Source organism: Lemur catta, chromosome 1, assembly GCF_020740605.2.
Source record: "Lemur catta isolate mLemCat1 chromosome 1, mLemCat1.pri, whole genome shotgun sequence".
NCBI lineage: Eukaryota > Metazoa > Chordata > Mammalia > Primates > Lemuridae > Lemur > Lemur catta.
In genome coordinates, this window is record NC_059128.1 from 70,043,480 (window position 1) to 70,061,648 (window position 18,169).

The 18,169-nt window shown below is 39.5% G+C and overlaps 1 protein-coding gene across 2 annotated transcripts in view; it reads left to right on the plus strand.

The window, feature by feature from the left end:
- FMN1 (formin 1) overlaps window positions 1–6,021 on the plus strand; it is a 342,614-nt gene extending 336,593 nt beyond the window's left edge. For both annotated transcript variants that reach the window (XM_045527700.1, XM_045527703.1), the window contains 2 exons: window positions 3,316–3,400; window positions 5,939–6,021. In XM_045527700.1, the coding sequence (XP_045383656.1) occupies window positions 3,316–3,400; window positions 5,939–5,983 (130 nt within the window). In that variant the 3' untranslated portion in view covers window positions 5,984–6,021. The remainder of the gene's footprint in view (window positions 1–3,315; window positions 3,401–5,938) is intronic.
- The last annotated feature ends 12,148 nt before the right edge of the window (window positions 6,022–18,169 follow it).

Sequence of the window (18,169 nt, forward strand, 5' to 3'; positions counted from 1 at the left end):
TGTGGACAGAAAGATCAGATTACTAAGTGTACGTTTTAAGCAAATTATGTAAAATTAGCTAAGAGCTAAGCTACTCAGCCACTTGTAGAGTCTAACAAGCATATGATTAATATTTAACAAAAGATTTTTATTTGAGAACCTGGAGGAAAAGGCATGTTTATTTTTTTAAATGTCTGTGAGTTGGTGGATCTTTAAATATTTAATATTTTAAAAGAATTTTTAAGGAAATTTTTAAAATAAAAATACAAAGGATAATGTAACACACCCATGTACCTACCACCTAGAATTACAATTAGTGATATTTGTCACCTTAAGATTTTTTTTAATTAAAAAAAAGCACTGTAGACAAAAATGAAATTGTTTGACATATTACCCCCAGTCCCATTCTCTTCCCCCATCTGTCTAATAACCTCTATGGTGAAATTAGTGGATATCTTTCCAGTCTCTTTTGAACATTTTTATGTGTGTGTATATAAATACAGATATGTTATATATGTTTATATACATGTGCATGTATCTGTGAGCAATGTTGTTTTGTGGGTGCAATTTAAAAACATATATGCAGCGTAGCATACTGCATGCACGGTAACAATAGTAGGTTACATTTATTGAGTGATTACCGTGTGCCTGGAACTGCACCATCTTCATTCAGTGATCCTATGTAGTAGGCACTATTATTATTATCCCTTTTTTAGGAAATAGAGGCACATAGAGAGGGCTCTTGTGCAGGGTCACACAGCTAATAAGCAGAAAGGCTGAGGATTAATTCTGCTGTCGAGCTTTGGAGGCTTCGACAGTCCCCAACCTACCTTTTTGGTACCAGGGACCTGTTTCATGGAAGACAATTTTTCTACCAAGTGAGGATAGAGGAGGGTGGGGTGAGGAGGGAGGAGGTAGACCTTAGGTGGTGATGCGAGCAATGGGGAGCAGCTGTAAATACAGATGAAGGAAGCTCTGCTGCCCACCTCCTGCTGTGCACCCCCTTCCGAAGTTTCATGGAAGAAAGTTTTTCTGGGGGTTGGAGCGGGGGTTGCGGCAGGCAGTGGAGCTCTGCAGCCCGGTCCATGGCCCAGGGGTTGGGGACCACAGTAGAGGGTCTCTTCACTGTATCACTCTGCAGCATTCTTCACTCTCTCAATACCGTGTTTCTGATATCTGGGATTGCTGACTTCATACATCTAGTTCATTCTTTCTCACAGTTATGTCATATTCATATTATGTATTGAATCAATATAATGTATAAGCAACATTGAACATCACACGATGGTTAAGACCTATAAAATGGAAATAATAAAAGTTTCTCTCTCACAGGGTGATTGTGAAAATTGAATGGTTTAATTCAAATAAAGCCAGTAGAATAATACCTGGCCCAGATTAAGTATCCAATAAATGTTATTATCATCAGGTTGTTTCTAGTTTTTCACTGTTGCTTATATTGCCACAATGAAAGCCCTGTGTCTGTGTATGAAAGTTTCTTTTAGGTGTCTCCCTGTAAGAGGAATCGATGGCTCATGGAGTGTGCATGTTTTCAGTTTTGTTTGATGTTGCCAAAGCCAGCTGTACCAATTTATACTCCCTATTGCACTGTGTGGCAGTTCTCATTTCTCCACGTCCTCACTAACGATAGTTATTGCCTATTAGATTTGCTGATTTGATGGGTAAGAAATACTATCAGGTTGTTGAATTGGTGAATTATTAATAATAGCTTTATTGCAATAGAATTCACAAACTGTAAAATTCACCCTTTTAAAGTGTACATTTTAGCACTTTAGTACTCTTCATTACACAGTGGTTTTTAATATATTCACAAGAATGTGCAACTATCACCACTATCTAATTTTAGAAAAAATCCCTTAACTTTTAGCAGTCACTCCCCATTTTCCCTAACCCCTCATGGCATTACTAATCTACTTCCTGTCTCTATGAATTTGTGCATTCTGGACATTTCGTATAAATGGAATCATATGCATTTTTGTGACTGGTTTCTTTCACTTAGCACAATGCTTTGGGGCTTCGTCCATGTTATAGTGTGTATAAGTACTTTATTCCTTTTTATGGGCCAACGATATTCCACTGTATGGATATAGGACATTTTCTTTATCCATCCATCAGTTGATGAAAATTTGGGTTGTTTCTATTCTTGGCTATTATGAATAATCTGCTATAAATATTCATATGAAAATTTTATATGGACTTGTGCTTTCAATTTTTTGGTTATACATATATTTATATACCTAGCAGTGGAACTGCAGGGTCATATATTAACTCTATATTTAACATTTTGAGAAACTGCCAAACTGTTTTCTGAAGTGACTGTAACATGTGACAATCCCATCAACCATATATATAAGGGTTCCAGTTTCTCTGCACCCTCATCCCTGGTCCTTACTGTCTTTCCTTTTGATTCTAGCTGTCCTAGTGGATGCGAAGTGGTATCTCATTGTGGTTCCGATGTGTATTTCCTGATGATTAATGATGTTGAACATCTTTTCACGTGCTTATTGACCAGTTTTATGTAATATTTGGAGGAATCTTCATTCAAATCCTTTGCCCAATGGGGCAGGGGAAATTTAATTTGTCTTTTTGAATTGTAAGAGTTCTTCATGTATTAGATATATGCAGCATTGAATATCACACGATGGTTAAGACCTATAAAATGGGAATAATAAAAGTTTCTCTCTCACAGGGTGATTGTGAGATATATGATTTATAAATATTTTTATAAATATTTTCCCCATTCTATAGGGTGTCCCAAAAGTCTCCATACAAAGGAAGCATTTTGTAATGCATCTTTTGTAAATAAAGTTACACCTAGCTACAATTTCCCATTTTCCCTATGTATGGCAACTTCTGGGACAGTCTGTATAAGTTGTCTTTTCACTTAATTGATGTGAATTGGTGAATTTTAATATTTGTATTTTCATGTTTCCAGAAAATTTCAATTTTCAAAATTGTCTCAGTTTTATCTGCTGAGTAAATCACAAGCCAGACAGCATTGAAGTAAACAATGCTATGTGCACGTAGTATTCCATTCATCAGAAACTATCACATTGTTCACAAAAACAGACTTCCCAAGGTCATCTAGGGGAGCCTCTCAGCTAGTGAATAAAATTTAGTTTTGATAAAGCAGAGAAGCCTAATTAGAATTTGAATTTAATAATGGGAAGCATTGAAAAACCATTCCTATATTTATTTTCAAACCACTGATTGGTTAATTCAAAAGCATTTGGATTTCTGTTTAACCTGACTTCTTCCTTTTTCCTCTTCCTTCCTTTTCCTCTCCTCTCCCCTCCCTGCTTTCTGTTTCTATTTCAGGTTGAAAATGGCTCAGGAATCAGTCAGCAAGTTGACATCAGAGAAGAAAGTGGAGACGAAAAAAATCAATCCCACTGCTAGTCTGGTGAGATGCATTTTTCAGCATAACCTATATATTTTTCATTATAACTGAGGTGCACCCAGGAGTATGTCTGAATTTAAAGGATAAAACTCAGATGAAACATGGTATCCAGATTCTCAGTTCCCATCCCAGAGTAGCACATGGCAAAAAGGAGTATGTTGGGGGAAGGGGCAGAACCGAGCTTCCTACCTTTCCTGCAGGCTCAACAAAGGCCCTTTCTGATCAACCAACTGCTGTCACTTGCCATTTCACATCTTTCCACACCCCATCCACACCACAGTCCCCCTGATCTCAAAGTATTTTTCCCTGAAATGTTTAAGTACATTCACTCTCATCAGTTCCTTTTCCCCATTAAAGAAAGGGGCAGGGATTATCCTGTGTTGATAGTTGGGAAAATTGAGATGCAGAAAGATACAGCCTACTCAGGGCCACTTGGCAAGTGGAAGACAAAAGCCAGGGCCCAATTCAAGGTCTCCTGACATCTCTCCCTGTGCTGGAAACCAAACCTCCTCGGTATTCCTAGGTTTGAGAGAAAGTTGTCTTCTGAAGTCCAGCTTTCAGTAGGGAGCACAGTAAATGTCCACATAGATGTCACAGACAATAGTCGGAGTAGCTGAATGGCTAGGAACCTGGGATGTTGGGGATGAAACTGTCTGAGTTCAAATCCCAGCACTGCCACTTAGTAGTTGTAAAACCTTAGTAAAGTTACTTTGTTTCTTTCTCTTCAGTGAAAAGAGGAAAATAATATTATTACCTTTGCTTTAGGGTTATTTTGAGGAAACTACAAAAAACATGTAAAGTGCCTAGCACATAATAACAGCTCAATAAATATTAGCGATTTTTCTTGTTACTGTGAATCCCAGGAGCCGTGGTGGACCCTGCAATGGGAAACAGCAATGAGTGGTAAGAGGGAGCATCACTCTCCTCACTTGGATTTTCCAACCCTCCCTCCTCTGGGCCCTGATGCCCCACAGCTACTTATTTTATGCTTTCAGATTGCAAGTACTTTTGCTTGGCTGCTTTAAACCTTTTGAAGATCTAAATGGAGTCTAAATTATAAAGCGAGATTATTTCTGTTGATTGACCATGGTGTCTCTCCTACCAACCCCATCAGCAGCTAAATGAATGCTGCCTGCAACTGATGAATGAGAAGTGGGGAGTCAGGGCCATGGAGCTTGGTCAGGGAAAGCTGTGGTTAAGGCTCATAGCCCCTACCTAAGCAGGCACAGCCTGTGTGCCCATTTCATGGTGCATTCGTTATACTCATTTGGATGATTTTCAGTGACAGTGAGCTCAATGCTGATTTTTATCTTCCTTCTTCAGCAGCCTCTACCACCTTCTCCAGGCCTTTGATTTGGGCCTCTGTTCTGACTTTTACAACCAAACCTGTTCTCCCAGGGCAGAGAGAATGGGCCCACCCTGCAGACAAAGGGAGACAGTGGGTTTACTGTGGCATCTTTTCTAGGTTGACCTCTATTGTGAGCAAACCCCCAGTTGTAATCCTCAAATTATTAGGGTTTAGTACTAGTATTATTATTATTATTATTATTATTTGTCTTTTTGTGTGGGTGGTGGGTAGAAATTAGAAAACAGCTTGTAAACTGATTCCTGATTCAATTTGACAAGTCAAGGATGGGGTCCAAACCCAGGATGGGTGTCTAAAATTCATCAACTTAGGTTTGTATCTAGCCTATTTAGTAATTCACTTCACCATCATATGTCATAGATCACAAGCAGCCCTTCTCAAAGGGCCTCTCTCTGTATCTGCTTTTTGCAAAACAGTGTACTTTTCTCTTTTCCTTTTTAGCCTTCCTCTAGGAGTAGACACACCCCTCCTTGCCATACTTCGTATGTTTACCTCTCTAGCAGTATAGAAACACTGAGGGTCCGTGTTTCTGTTTAGTATGCTCTGGTTTATTTTTACATCTTCCCAGCAGACTTCCATGCCTTCTCCTTAGAAGGACGTACCTCAGGGGGGATCTCAGAACACAGCACAATACCCATGGCAAAATGGATCTGCCATTCTGCAGAGACTAAATCTGCTTATCCTTCACATTACATGGCTTTTGTTCAGTCCTGCCAAGTTGATCATTTGCAGATACAGTCAACTTGGAAACAATGATTTTTTTTCAGATCTAGACTCCCTGCAAACTATTTCTTAAGCATTCCCTAATTCCATCAGTGAGCTGAGGGTGGGGATGGGAGAAGTCTGAGTGGTACTACAAAGTGGGGGTCCTTGTCACAAAAGAAGAGAACAGAACGGAGCAGCCTGGCATGGTAAAGATCAGTGTTGTAAATGGATGTGGTCAGTTGATTGGCTGATTGTTGATTTTTTTTTGTTTTGAGGGGAACGTAAGGGTGATAGGTTGGGAGGGACAAGTAACTAAGGGCTGAGGGAAAGAGGGACAGAGATAGTCTCATTGCTAAGGTGTTTGGTACAATTCTACTCAGCATTCTAGACCAAAATTTAAAAAATTTGTTAAAATTTGAGAAATAAAAAATGATATAAATGATAATAATGTCATGTTTTTCCATTAACAGAAAGAAAGACTGCGCCAGAAGGAAGCCAGTGTGACCACCAACTAAGATGGAGACACGTGGAAACGATGACGGCGGAGATGTAGGACTTCGCATGCTCCCCTGCGGCACCAGTGCTGCGGGAGGTTCTACGTAACTGAATGCTCGTTGTACTCACCTCTTCTGAGATCGTCTGCAGAAAGCGCTCCGTGCCTTCTTTAAGGAGTCCCTTATTAAGCCACAGAAACAATGAAAAGCCATTTAAGGGAACATTGCAGAGCATTTGGTGATTGTTTCTTACAGAGGTCCAAAGTCCACTCTATTATAAGACCAGAAGAAATACCAAGATTTTCCAAATTTTTTTAAAGCTGAGATTTCAAGCTTTATAACCCAAGCTTGATACATGTCACCTTGTAATGGAAGAAGGGAAGGATCTTTTATGACAGTTACCTTGGGAGAGTTGAAGCCCTGGTCTTTACACACGGCTGCTTTGATTATTGATCTTAATTTTGATCATGTTGCAGCAAGATCCTGTAGCATCTTTCTCACCAAAAATGTTGCAACTTACCCAAACTATTTTTGAAGAAGTCCAAGACTTTGTATTTCCCAGAATAGAAAAATGATTTTGCTATTGCTGTTGTTCATGTAATGGAAAGGAGAAAAAGTGGAATTGTACATGTATGGAGAGGGGAATAAACAGCCATAAACTTCATCCTGGAGAGCAAGTTATGATGCAGGGAGTTATCAGTCATTAAGAGAAGCCCATTCTTTTGTTTTTATATCAGTTCATTGATATCGGTTCATTGTTGGTTTCCTGGGCCAGCAGAGATTCTACACCTCAACTCCCAGAAGAAACTGTAATCTTTAAGCAGGAGCAGCCTTGGGGTCAGAGTACCTGCTTGGACATGTGACTCAGTAGCAGAGCACCTTTCACGTTTGAAACCGTTTGTGAATGGGCAATGCCATGTTCATACACAGCTGAGTTCTACATCATGTTCTGTGCATATGGCTGGACCTCTCCTACTACCTCCGGGAAGCAGTTTCCAGACAGGAGAGCAAGTGCAACTCACAGCTTTCTATCATGAGTGGCTGACAGGCATGTGAAATAGGGTGAAGCAGAAGTCTTTGATGTTAACTAAGGGCTGGAAAAAAAGTTCTTTACATCAAAATGAAAAGATGGTGATTATGTTAATATTAAACTTCGACTGGAAGACCATGCATAGACAGCTTTTTCTGACCCTGGCCCTCGGGTCACAGACGAAAACCACCTTCGACCTCTCCAGGACATTTTTGCCCTTAAGTGGCCACTCTCTGACTCTGTCTTATGAGGAGAGAGGAAAGAGGGCTGAAGCTGGATTGAGAATAGGATCAAAGACTGTCATTTTTAGGCCTTGAAGGAAGAGAGGCCCAAATGTTTTTCCTACAATTGGTGGAAGACAGTCTAGAGATGAACAAGAATCTTAAATTCCTTCATGATCCAGCTGCCACATGTGGCCTTCCCCTTGACCCAGCATCTTTTCAGAACCCTTGAACTTGCCAGGTGCCTGAATGTCTTCCCAGGATACGCCTGCTGGCCGTCAGCCCCCTCAGGGACACTCCTATGAGAGATTCAGCTAATGAAAGCGGCATCATATCCTAGTATAATGCCAGCCTTGCGAATCAAGAATGCACAGGCAGGATCTAATCAAGTCACAGAAGCCATATACATGCAGGTGCTAACCACCTTTCCTGATGGTTCAAAAGAAAGGAATATGGTAACATGATTGGATTTTTTTCATTCAGAATAAAGGAATGAGACAAGCAAAGTAAAAAAGCTGATAAGAAACACAACTGAAAAGGCTTGAAGTTGATTGTGAGCAGGAAGCTTTTCATACCGCTTTCTTATATAGTTTCTCTTCATTTTCACTTAACTGTGAAGAAACCCAAGGGAATTCATCAATTTAAAACAAATTCCACTTACAGCCATCCTGTGCTCCATGACATCCATTTATATCAAGTGCCAGCTTTGCACATGCCATGGAAATCAGCTCTGAGTTCAGCAAGGCCAGCAGAAGTCTGGGACTTTTTGGATCCTTATGGGTCCTTACAGACTTGATGGGAGAGACGAGCAGGAGGTTTTCAGTGGAGTCGCTGTGGTCCACTTCAGGTCTCTAGGTAGTATACTCACAGAAATCACTGAAGGTAAGCAGGACTGTCACTGTGGCCATATCACCCTTCAAGGACACCCTGGCAAGGGACCAATGCTGAAGAATAATGAGTGGAAACATTTGAGAGTTAGACAAATACAGCCCCCTGTGGATTTCATCCTAGTGATTGGACTAAAACTTTGCAGTAAAATGCCTATTTCTAAAGAGGAAGGTTTTCTGCCTCTGTTGGGGAAATCAAGTGGTTGTGTCACACTAGTGAAATGTATTACATTAGTGTTTTCAGACACCATGGCAGAATCTCCATTATTCTCACCCAGTTTGAACCCTGTCTGAGATGCCCCCTCCCAAGTCCATCCAAGTACCACATTGTCGACACAGCCTTCATTGCTAACTCAAGGTGATGCTCTTCAAAGGTTAATGAGAATTTTCTCAAGGCAAGTCCATCTACAATAATCTGGAGGCCTTTCAAATGATCCCTCTAAAATACAGTTGAGGTTGTGTTCAACACAACAGGTGTGTCTGAACTTTTCACTGGAGAAGTAGTGGTTGGGATACCACTTGACAGCTTGAGCACTTCAGACAAACAGGCTACAAGTGGCTGTTCTAGGCACAGCCCTCCCTGAACTAGAGAGGAGAGTGGCCTTCTAATTCAACAAGAGAGTGCTACCCTGTGTTTAACCAGACATGCACACCTGACGTACGAGTAGAACTCGAAGCAACCTTAACTTATGAACAACTTTGTCTCTGCCCAGCCATGATTCATTAAATAAGAGCACGTTTTGACAGCTGTTCAGATTCTTGCATGAGCAATTGGCAATAATCATTAAGCACACAAGTATATCATATATTACCCTAAAATATTATATAGACAGGTTAGGTAAAAAGCATCAGGCCTGTGAGGTGTCAAAAATCAGGTTAGGAGGTGTGCTGTATGTGGCTTTTAACTCAAAAAGACACAGCTTACTGGGGAAAAAAATGGGAAAAAGTATGGCCACACAGAAATGGACATATATGATGACGGTGGGGACCCTGGTCACGGGGGTTGGCCCTGCTGCCCAACAGTTGCCTTTTGAGTCTTTAAGTTGATGTCAATGATGCTTTTCACACACTCACTGCAACTAGCCAGGAATTATGAAGAAAGATTTTCTGAAATCTGAATAGTCGAATAAGAAAACTCAGTGGTGCTATTACATCTTTAATGTTCTAGCTGAAACAAATTGCCAGTACGGTTGAAGAATTGAATGTCAGATGGGATGCTGGTCTCCCCTCCCCCAGGAAGGACAGTAGAAGCTGCAAACCTGCTAAGCCTCCTTTGGACACCTCCTGTTGTCCTAAGTAACATAAGGAAAGGCGTTTCCTAGATGAAAAGTTCATACACGGCTAATAAACTGGCAAAACTGAAGGAAGGAATCAAACATGGTGATACTAAATACTTCCAGCAATATAAAGAAGTCATCAATATGGTTTTTTTTTCCCCAATCAGATATAGCGGAAGAGATAAAAGTGTATTTTTGGTAAAGGTTTGTCCATTGGCCTGGGCTTTCACATCTCTCTATAGATTACGATGCCTGCAATGGGGATGTTTTCATTTTAATTATATTCTTCCTTTCTTGAAAGCTGTATGTTCTCATTTCTATTTCTACTTCTCCCTCGCCTGGCATCACTGATGCAGAACATTGCACACACACAGCAGCACAGCAAACTGCACCTGGTCAGTGCATGAAGGGGGATTGGCAGGGCAGTAACCAGACTGTAGCATTGGCAGGGAACCTCTTCATTCCCTGACATCCTAAATCAGTCTGTTTTGTAGTACTTGCCCCCTTACCCTTAAATAACAAAGATAAAATCAATTTAGGGATTTATGTGGGAAGGGAAGAAGTCCAAAAAATGTGGCCCCCCAAAAAAATATCTGGTCCAGATATTAAATATTTCATTTGTAAAGTAGTTTAAATTATCTCTAAAAATTACTAACAAGAAGTATCTGTTGGATGTGAGCTTCATTTTGCTTTGAATCCTCCCTGCTCTAATGACAAAAAATGACTAAAGGGGAATGGGAAAGAAAAAGCTTCAGCAGATTTGGTCATCTACAAATTGGTTTATAAGTTCCCAAATCACAGGAAAAAAAAAAAGGACATACGATGAAATGCAACATTGTACGAGTCCTAAGCGCGTAAGAATTTGATCAGCTTGATGGCTTATGGCCATGGACAAAGTAAGAGCTGCCTATTGCCTGCTTGAGATTTCAGCCTAAACCAGGCAATGTTTAGAATACAGATTTAAAAGAGCCAAGGATTGTCCCAAATAGTTTATTTTTGAAAAAGCTGCATATATGAAGAAGTGGTATGATACAGTAAGAGAAATGCTAGACCATTAAAATTTCCATAGTCTGGGTCCTAGAGCAGTTTTTAAGTGAGTGGACCAACCAGAAGACCATGAGTACAATATTTCATATATTAACTATTTTACCTTTAGGAACCCTACAACTGAAGAGAGTGGACTGAACAAAGGAATGAACTTTCATTCGTGTCTGCCACTTTGTCCTCATGAGGAGATCTGCAACACCCATGAAACAAGTCTATCTGGCTAAGCTGATAGGAATTGAAAAGAATGGATAATTTTTAGCCTTTCCAAAATGCAAATAACTTGTTCGATGTATTTCCGTTGTCCAGCTATAGAGAGAAACAAACTAGCTGCTTGGAAACTATTATTGGTACAGAAGTGGCTTATAGAAAAACACCTTCAGAAACCAGACTCAGCAGATCTTTCTCCTTTAGACTTGTAGAGTAGTATTCATAACTGAATTAACAATTGAGTCCAGACATAACCAGGCTCAGCTATACAGCCATATGTGACTGAGAGTCCCATTTTGTGTCATTTCTGCACAGCCATCAGCTGTTGACACCTTTTTAGAGGCACTGAATTTTAGTTTCACAATTCTTCATTTCCCTTCCCAAGGAGTGGGCAATCTACCAGACTCTCCCAGATCAATGCTTTGCTGGGAAATAATGAATTTCAGAGAGTTTTAACATGTCAAACTTGAAGCCAATTCAGTAGCCTTATTTGTTCCAAGACTCTTAGCCAACACTGTGATATAACCTTAGTGTTTGGGAAATTCGTGTAGTTAACAACTTACTGGGAACTATGAAGATATTAAAATGGCAGCTGGCTCTGTCTCTTAAGCCACTATGCGGTTTCTACTGATGAGAGATTAGGAAAGCAAATGGAGCCTCATTCAGTATGTCGGCTGTCCTCAAGTGGAACTGATTGTACTCATGTCCCCAGCCCCTCTCCTAACTACCCTGGTGATAACCAGTGGCATAGAGGACCCTTTCTTTTCATCCATCCCTCCCTGCTGTGATATGGTGGTTCCCTTCAGTCAATAGCTCACATGAACTCCAGACTTTATTGCATGTTACAACTATGAACTACTGGATCTGGGGAAAACTGACTTAATCCCAATTTTTTTATCTGAAAGTGGTAGGTAGAGCCATTCATTTATTCTTCTACATTCTATCTATGCTCATATAATTTTCTATTTTTTTAATCTTCTCTTAAATATACTGAGAATTGCCAGTCTTTTCTAAAGGCTGATCCAATTACATCTATGGGCTATTTTCTTATGCTTTCTGTGAAACTTGATAGCATAATGCAAATGACAGTGTCGTTTCAGGCAGAAATTCACATCCAAAGAACTTGGCACCGAGTAAACAACCCTTCTACCACACTTGAGCTCTCATGTGAGCTGAACATTCTACCCCTGCAGACACTGAGGGGCTGTCTACCTTTGAAACTATAAGAATATCTTAAAAGACAGTGCATATTTCTCATATATAAAATGAACTGCCAATGCATCATCACATAGGTAGTACATCAAGTAAGAAATCAAATGTTTTCAGGCATACATTAGCAGTGGTTTATCAACATCTTTGCCAGACTTGTACCTACTTTCCTTCATTGTTCTGTTCCAGGGCTTTCTTCCACTTTCCTCTCATGAAGCAGATATATTTTTTTTGTTTTCAGCTGGGTTAGTTTTCTAGGTCCATTTTTCCAAAATGAAAAATCAGTTCTATAGACCACTGAGTATTCAGAGAATTACTCTCTACCTCTGCAATGACATAAACAATAGATGTTTAGAAAGAAACAACTCTCTGATAACTCTTAGGATGGATTTTGAATTCCAGATTTCTTTCTAGGATCTGTATTAAAAAGTATATGGCATACAAAAATGTACTGCTTTTCCCAATAAGGGGCTAGAAGGACATTCAAAATCTTTCCATTTTAGATATGTTTGCATGAATTATAAATAGCACTTTTTACCCTTTCTTCTTGCTAACTTGTCTCTAGATATCTTATTTCTTCAGATGTCTGACTACTAACGCATAAAGAATGTAGTCTCAGCCCCACTGAGATTGTGTTCTGCATCATCCTCAAAAGGCTTCCATTTCTATTGGAAACAAATCTATGAGTGAGAGGGGAAGTCTAGTAATAATTCTCTTGTTTGCTCACAATGATACAATAGGATTTTAGGGTCTACCAAAAGGATCTATTCCGAAATCATTAATTTTTAATTCTGTAATTTCCCAAGACACAAATAATGTGGGCTTGCTGTCAGCTAGATGTATAATCTTCGAAGAGTATACACATTAAGAAAAAAGGACTTCCCTTTAAAGAACCAATCTGAGATACTCCTAAAAAGGCAGAGACTTTTAAAATAGGAATTGGATAATTTTTAAGACTCTTTAGAGAAAACGTCATTGATTCATCATAGTCCTTTCCTTTCATTGAGTTTTAATTTAGACCAACATGGGAAACAGGGTGTCCTTGGAGTTTGATTTAGGAATCGTGTTTTGGCCTGGAAAATAAGGACTGGCCTGCATGCTCAGAACCTAAATGAAGTCAGTCAGCATCCTAGAATGAGTCAGACCTAACAGAGATGTTAGTTATTTCAAGAGCTTTAGGGCTTAATTTTCTTAGCAACACCCTGGGTCCTTGATGCTGCTTCCTAAAATGCATTTGATCCATGCAGTAATTTGTCTTCACTCAGCCTTGTGAGATTGCAGACAGTGGGATGAAGGAGAAAAACAGGAGACAGGGGAGGAGAAAAATTTGCACAGGGCCAGTGCAATGTTTTGCTGATAGATTGCATCCTTAGGGAGCTGGTGTTTTTTGCTGTGATTGTATCATGGGCAACTTTTCAATGGAAATTCAGGGAGTCTGTGTTGGGCAAATGGGAGTACCCGGTATCTCGTACTGATAGGTGCCAGATAATGTACTGAAAAAGCAGGTTTCCCAGTTACACTGGTCTGGACTTAGTTTAATAACTCTATCAATTTCACATCTAGGGGGCTGTTTGTTCATAAACCTTCCTGTTTTCTCCATGCCTGTTCAAAAGTCATTTTGGCATCTAGCTTCATTTCACTTTTCTCATTTCAGTATTGCCACTTCAGCCTCCTTTTCCTTCACATGCCGTAAGCTTTTTATTTTCCTCCTACTTTACAGTTTCTCTGGGCCCAGCTGTTTTCATCTCCCGGCATCATAGACAACCTACTGTCTCCCTAGGCCCTCACTCCATCCCCTCACACCCCGCGCTCCATACCTCAGCCTTTGGACGGGGAACTCCACTGTCACCAAGGAGCCCGGGTGAGACACACTGCTGTGACTGCCTCTTGTTAATGTCAGCATCACCTCATCACTTAGGCAAAAAGGAAAATCCATAAAAGAGATGGAAAATACGTTTCTTTTTCATTTTATTCTACTTTATTTTAAGAAGGTTGGGGTGGGGGTTGGTTCTAGTCCTTCTCAATTTCTCGTAGATTTTACTTTTAACTGTCTAATTAGGGGCCATCTTTTAATAAATTTATGAATCAGACCAGGTCACCAGCTATGATACATAAGACTATATTTTTAAATTATAAGTAACTTTCTGTGCTGCTGGGCAAATTGTGTGCAAACAAACATTTTGACTCATAAGGCTTGTTATTGCCACTCTATTCTGACTGCTACTCATAATTCAAGCATCTACCCCAATCTGAATCAGGAGGTTGACACTTTGTGGCTATTTTCAGATTCACAGTAACTGTTACATTCTTGGAAGCACTTAACGAAAGTTTATGCATGTCCTAAATAGTCAATCAATCAATCATTTGACCTGGTAAAATGCTGGCTTTTCTATTTAATTATTAGGCTAATATATAGATATAATCCTAAAGGATTTTAAGCAATAACAAAGACAATTTGGCAAAGGAGAAGGCACTTTAAAGACATGAAACCTTACGTGCTCTTGGATATTTTTAAACATAATAAGCTAATTCGATTCAGGTATTTTTTTCCCTTTAAATTTTTAAAAATATATATTTCTAATTTGCCTATTTAATTTTGTCAAAGTTGAGAAATGCTCATGAGTTAAATTTGTAAATGTAATTTGCAACCAAATGAAGTATTTATTTTTAAAAAGAAAAGGTGAAGGAACCAATATTGCTTTGTACATAACGAAAATTGTGTGTTATATATATATATATTTTCCTCCTTGACACTGCTTGGTCACCATATCAAGTGTATTTTTGTACATAATATATATTGGTTAGAAAATGTAGATTGTTTACTCAAAGAATTCTATCTGTGATAATATTTATCCTAACCTGTTGATACCTCTGTTAATTTCTTTTAAGAGATAGAACTATATTTTTTGGAAATTGCAGAGAATTGCATTCATGGCTTTCAATTGTAAATATGCCAAGGTTATTTTAATAAATTTTGGTTTCATGTCCATCTGGTGTGCAATGAAGATTTGTTTTCAGGAGGTGTTTAAAGCAGTATCTGCAGTACTCTAATGTGGAATATACCAGTCATTTCTAACTTACATTACCACTCGGGTGCAGTATTACCACTGAGCTGCGAGCTGAGTCTCAATAAGTCCATCATTTATATTTCCTCCTTCCTCCCTTCCACCCTATCAATAGTGGGCAATCTGGCTAGTCATTCTGGGCTAGCAACCAACAGACAAGCCCAGGCTGGCATTATCTCAGCAAGGCTGACCCAAAAGCAACACTGCCTAAACATAAATTGCCCAAGGAGAGGGGCACACAGGGATTAGTGACTTCAAGTCATGAGTTGACAACAATATACTAGGGAAACAGAACAGAAATATATGTATTCTGGCACTAAGCACAAGGTATAGGTTCTTTTCAAGGAATGATATGAAGCATCCAGGTACTCTATAAACATAAAACTAAAACACTTTAAGTAAAACACTCTTCCATTGAAATACAAGTGTAATTGTGTGTTTCTTAATTGAGTCATTTGGTGCTCCTGAATGCCATGCACTGTTTAGTTCTAGATGTTTGCTGAAATATGCCCCATTATGTGTAGTAACATTTAATGAAGAGATATAGTTATTATCTAGGAAGACATTTCATCACTGGGAAATTTTCCAAATTGTAGTCTTTGAGCTGCAAAAATCTTTGGACATTGGAGAAATTCTCCGTAAAACTACTGACGTTCACGGGACTTGCTGAAAATCACAGTCAGTGTTAATGAACATTTCAAGACTAGAACTCAGATCTCTTGATATCAAGGCCAAAGCCCTTCCAACTGCTCAATTCATTCATCACATTAAAGTGTTTTCTTCAAAATATACCATTATGGAAAAATATTCTAGAACTATTGTTTGAAAAGTCTGAATGCTGCTAACATTTTGTGGAAAACATTATTAGAGTTGTGTTCCGAATTATGCACCTAGGAGACGGTGGAGACCAGAGTATCATAAGGGCCTAAGAAAAAATACCAGTCCACCTTAGGAACGATCTCCTCTCTGGTGTAACCAAGGTTTACTCTCCCTTACTGAATTGATAAGTATACATTTTTGTCTATTCTTTAAATAGTCTATGTAGCTTATGGTCTACTTAGCAGGCTGTCTTAGTACATGTTGTGCTACTATCACAGAATACCTGAGACTGGGTAATTTATAAACAAGAATATATTAGCTCACAGTTCTGAAGGATGCAAACTCTAATATCAAGACATCAGCATCTGGAACGGGCCTTCTTATTGCATCATCTCATGACAGAAGGCAGAAAGCCAAAAAGGCAAAGAGAGGCCCAACTAGTCCTTTTATAATGGCATTAATCCCACCCATGAAGGTGGAGCCTTCATGGCCTGATCACCTCTTAAAAGTCCTTCCTCTTAATACTGTTACAATGGCAATTAAACTTCAACATGAGTTTTGGAGGGGGCAATCATTCAAGCCATAGCACAGGCCATAGATTCCTAAGGCTCTAGCTGCCCACTTTCACCTTGCTGTGATTGTCCTTGTAGAAATAAAAGACTTTCCAGTTGGCCATCAGTGGCCCTGCCTGCCATACTTCACTATAGATGCCTTTGAGTGATTCTAAATCTTCTCAAGTTGACATTTGTTTCATGCCTATCATTGTATGATGATAAATGGTAAGAAACAGTAACTATGTTAGTTATTAGTTTCTGTATAACAAAATACCCCAAAACTTAGTGCATTAAAGCAACAATAATCCCTTCATATTTCTTGTGGGTTTTATTGATCAAGAATTTGGGGCCGGGCGCGGTGGCTCACGCCTGTAATCCTAGCACTCTGGGAGGCCGAGGCAAGTGGATCGCTCAAAGGTCAGGAGTTCGAGACAAGCCTGAGCAAGAGCGAGACCCCGTCTCTACTAAAAATAGAAAGAAATTAGCTGGCCAACTAAAATATATATAGAAAAAATTAGCCAGACATGGTGGCGCATGCCTGTAGTCCCAGCTACTCGGGAGGCTGAGGCAATAGGATCACTTAAGTCCAGGAGTCTGAGGTTGCTGTGAGCTAGGCTGATGCCACGGCACTCACTCTAGCCAGGGCAACAAAGTGACACTCTGTCTCAAAAAAAAAAAAGAATTTGGGAAGTGCTTCACTGGGCAGTTCTCATTTGGAGTCTCTCATAGGTCATTGTAATATGTCAGTTGAGTCTGTTATCATCCTAGATCTGAAAGGCTTGAGTAGGACTGAAATTGCACTTCCAGGGTGGCTGGCTAGGCTGACAAGTCAGTGCTGGCCCTTAAGCTGGAGGCCTCAGTTCCTCTGCGCATGGGTCTCTTGAGTGGTCCACAGGGAAACATGGAATGCCTTTTTTGACCAAAGCTCAGAAGTCACACTGAGTCATTTTCATCATGTTATATTGGTTAAGACATTTACAAAGATCTGCTCAGATTGGGGGAGTGAGAAACTAGACCCCACCTCTTGATGGAAGAATGTTAACACTGGATTGTAATAGCATGTAGGATAGAATATATATTGGTGCGACTATCTTTGGAAAGTACAGTCTGCCATAGTAGCTTGCCCTGTTTTTTCTATCTAGTCTTCCTCCTTCCCTTGTTCTTCTTTTTGCCTTAAAACTAAGTTTTAGATCTCTTTTGCAAGATTTCCCCTACTACTTTTCCCCAAATCTTCCCTCTCTCTGCCTGCCTATCAGAGCACAGACATGTTTGTCTTGCTTCTCTGAATAGAGGCATTCTTTACTTTGAAGAAAGAGAGATGTATACTAACCGATGGAGGATATAACTGACTTTATAGTTTATAACTGACTTTGTAAACACTGGTGGAGAAAAGGACTCAAAGGTGATCCTAGGATTTTACTCCAAAAGCATAAGTCTGTGTTTCTTATCATATGAGTAGGAAAGATCTGACCCCACTGAAGCTGCATCTCAGCCAGGAAGTAAATGAAATCACTCAGTGGCTTAGAATAGAGCCTCCTTTGACTGTTATAGTAATAGGACGTAGTTATTAATGAAATATTAACATTATTCGGCCTTGGAATGAAATTCGGACACATGCTACAACATGGATGAATCATAAAGACATCATGCTAAGTGAAATATGCCAGTCACAAAAGGACAAATATTGTATAATTCCACTTATACAAAGTACCTAGAGTGTCAAAATCATAGAGAAAGAAAGTTGAATGGTGCTTGCCAGGGGCTGGGGGTAGATGGAATGCGGAGTTATTATTTAACAGGTATGGAGTTTCAGTTTGGGAAGATGAAAAGTTCTGGAAGTGGATGGTGGTTATGATTGAACAATGTGGATGTACTTAATTTCCCTGAAGTG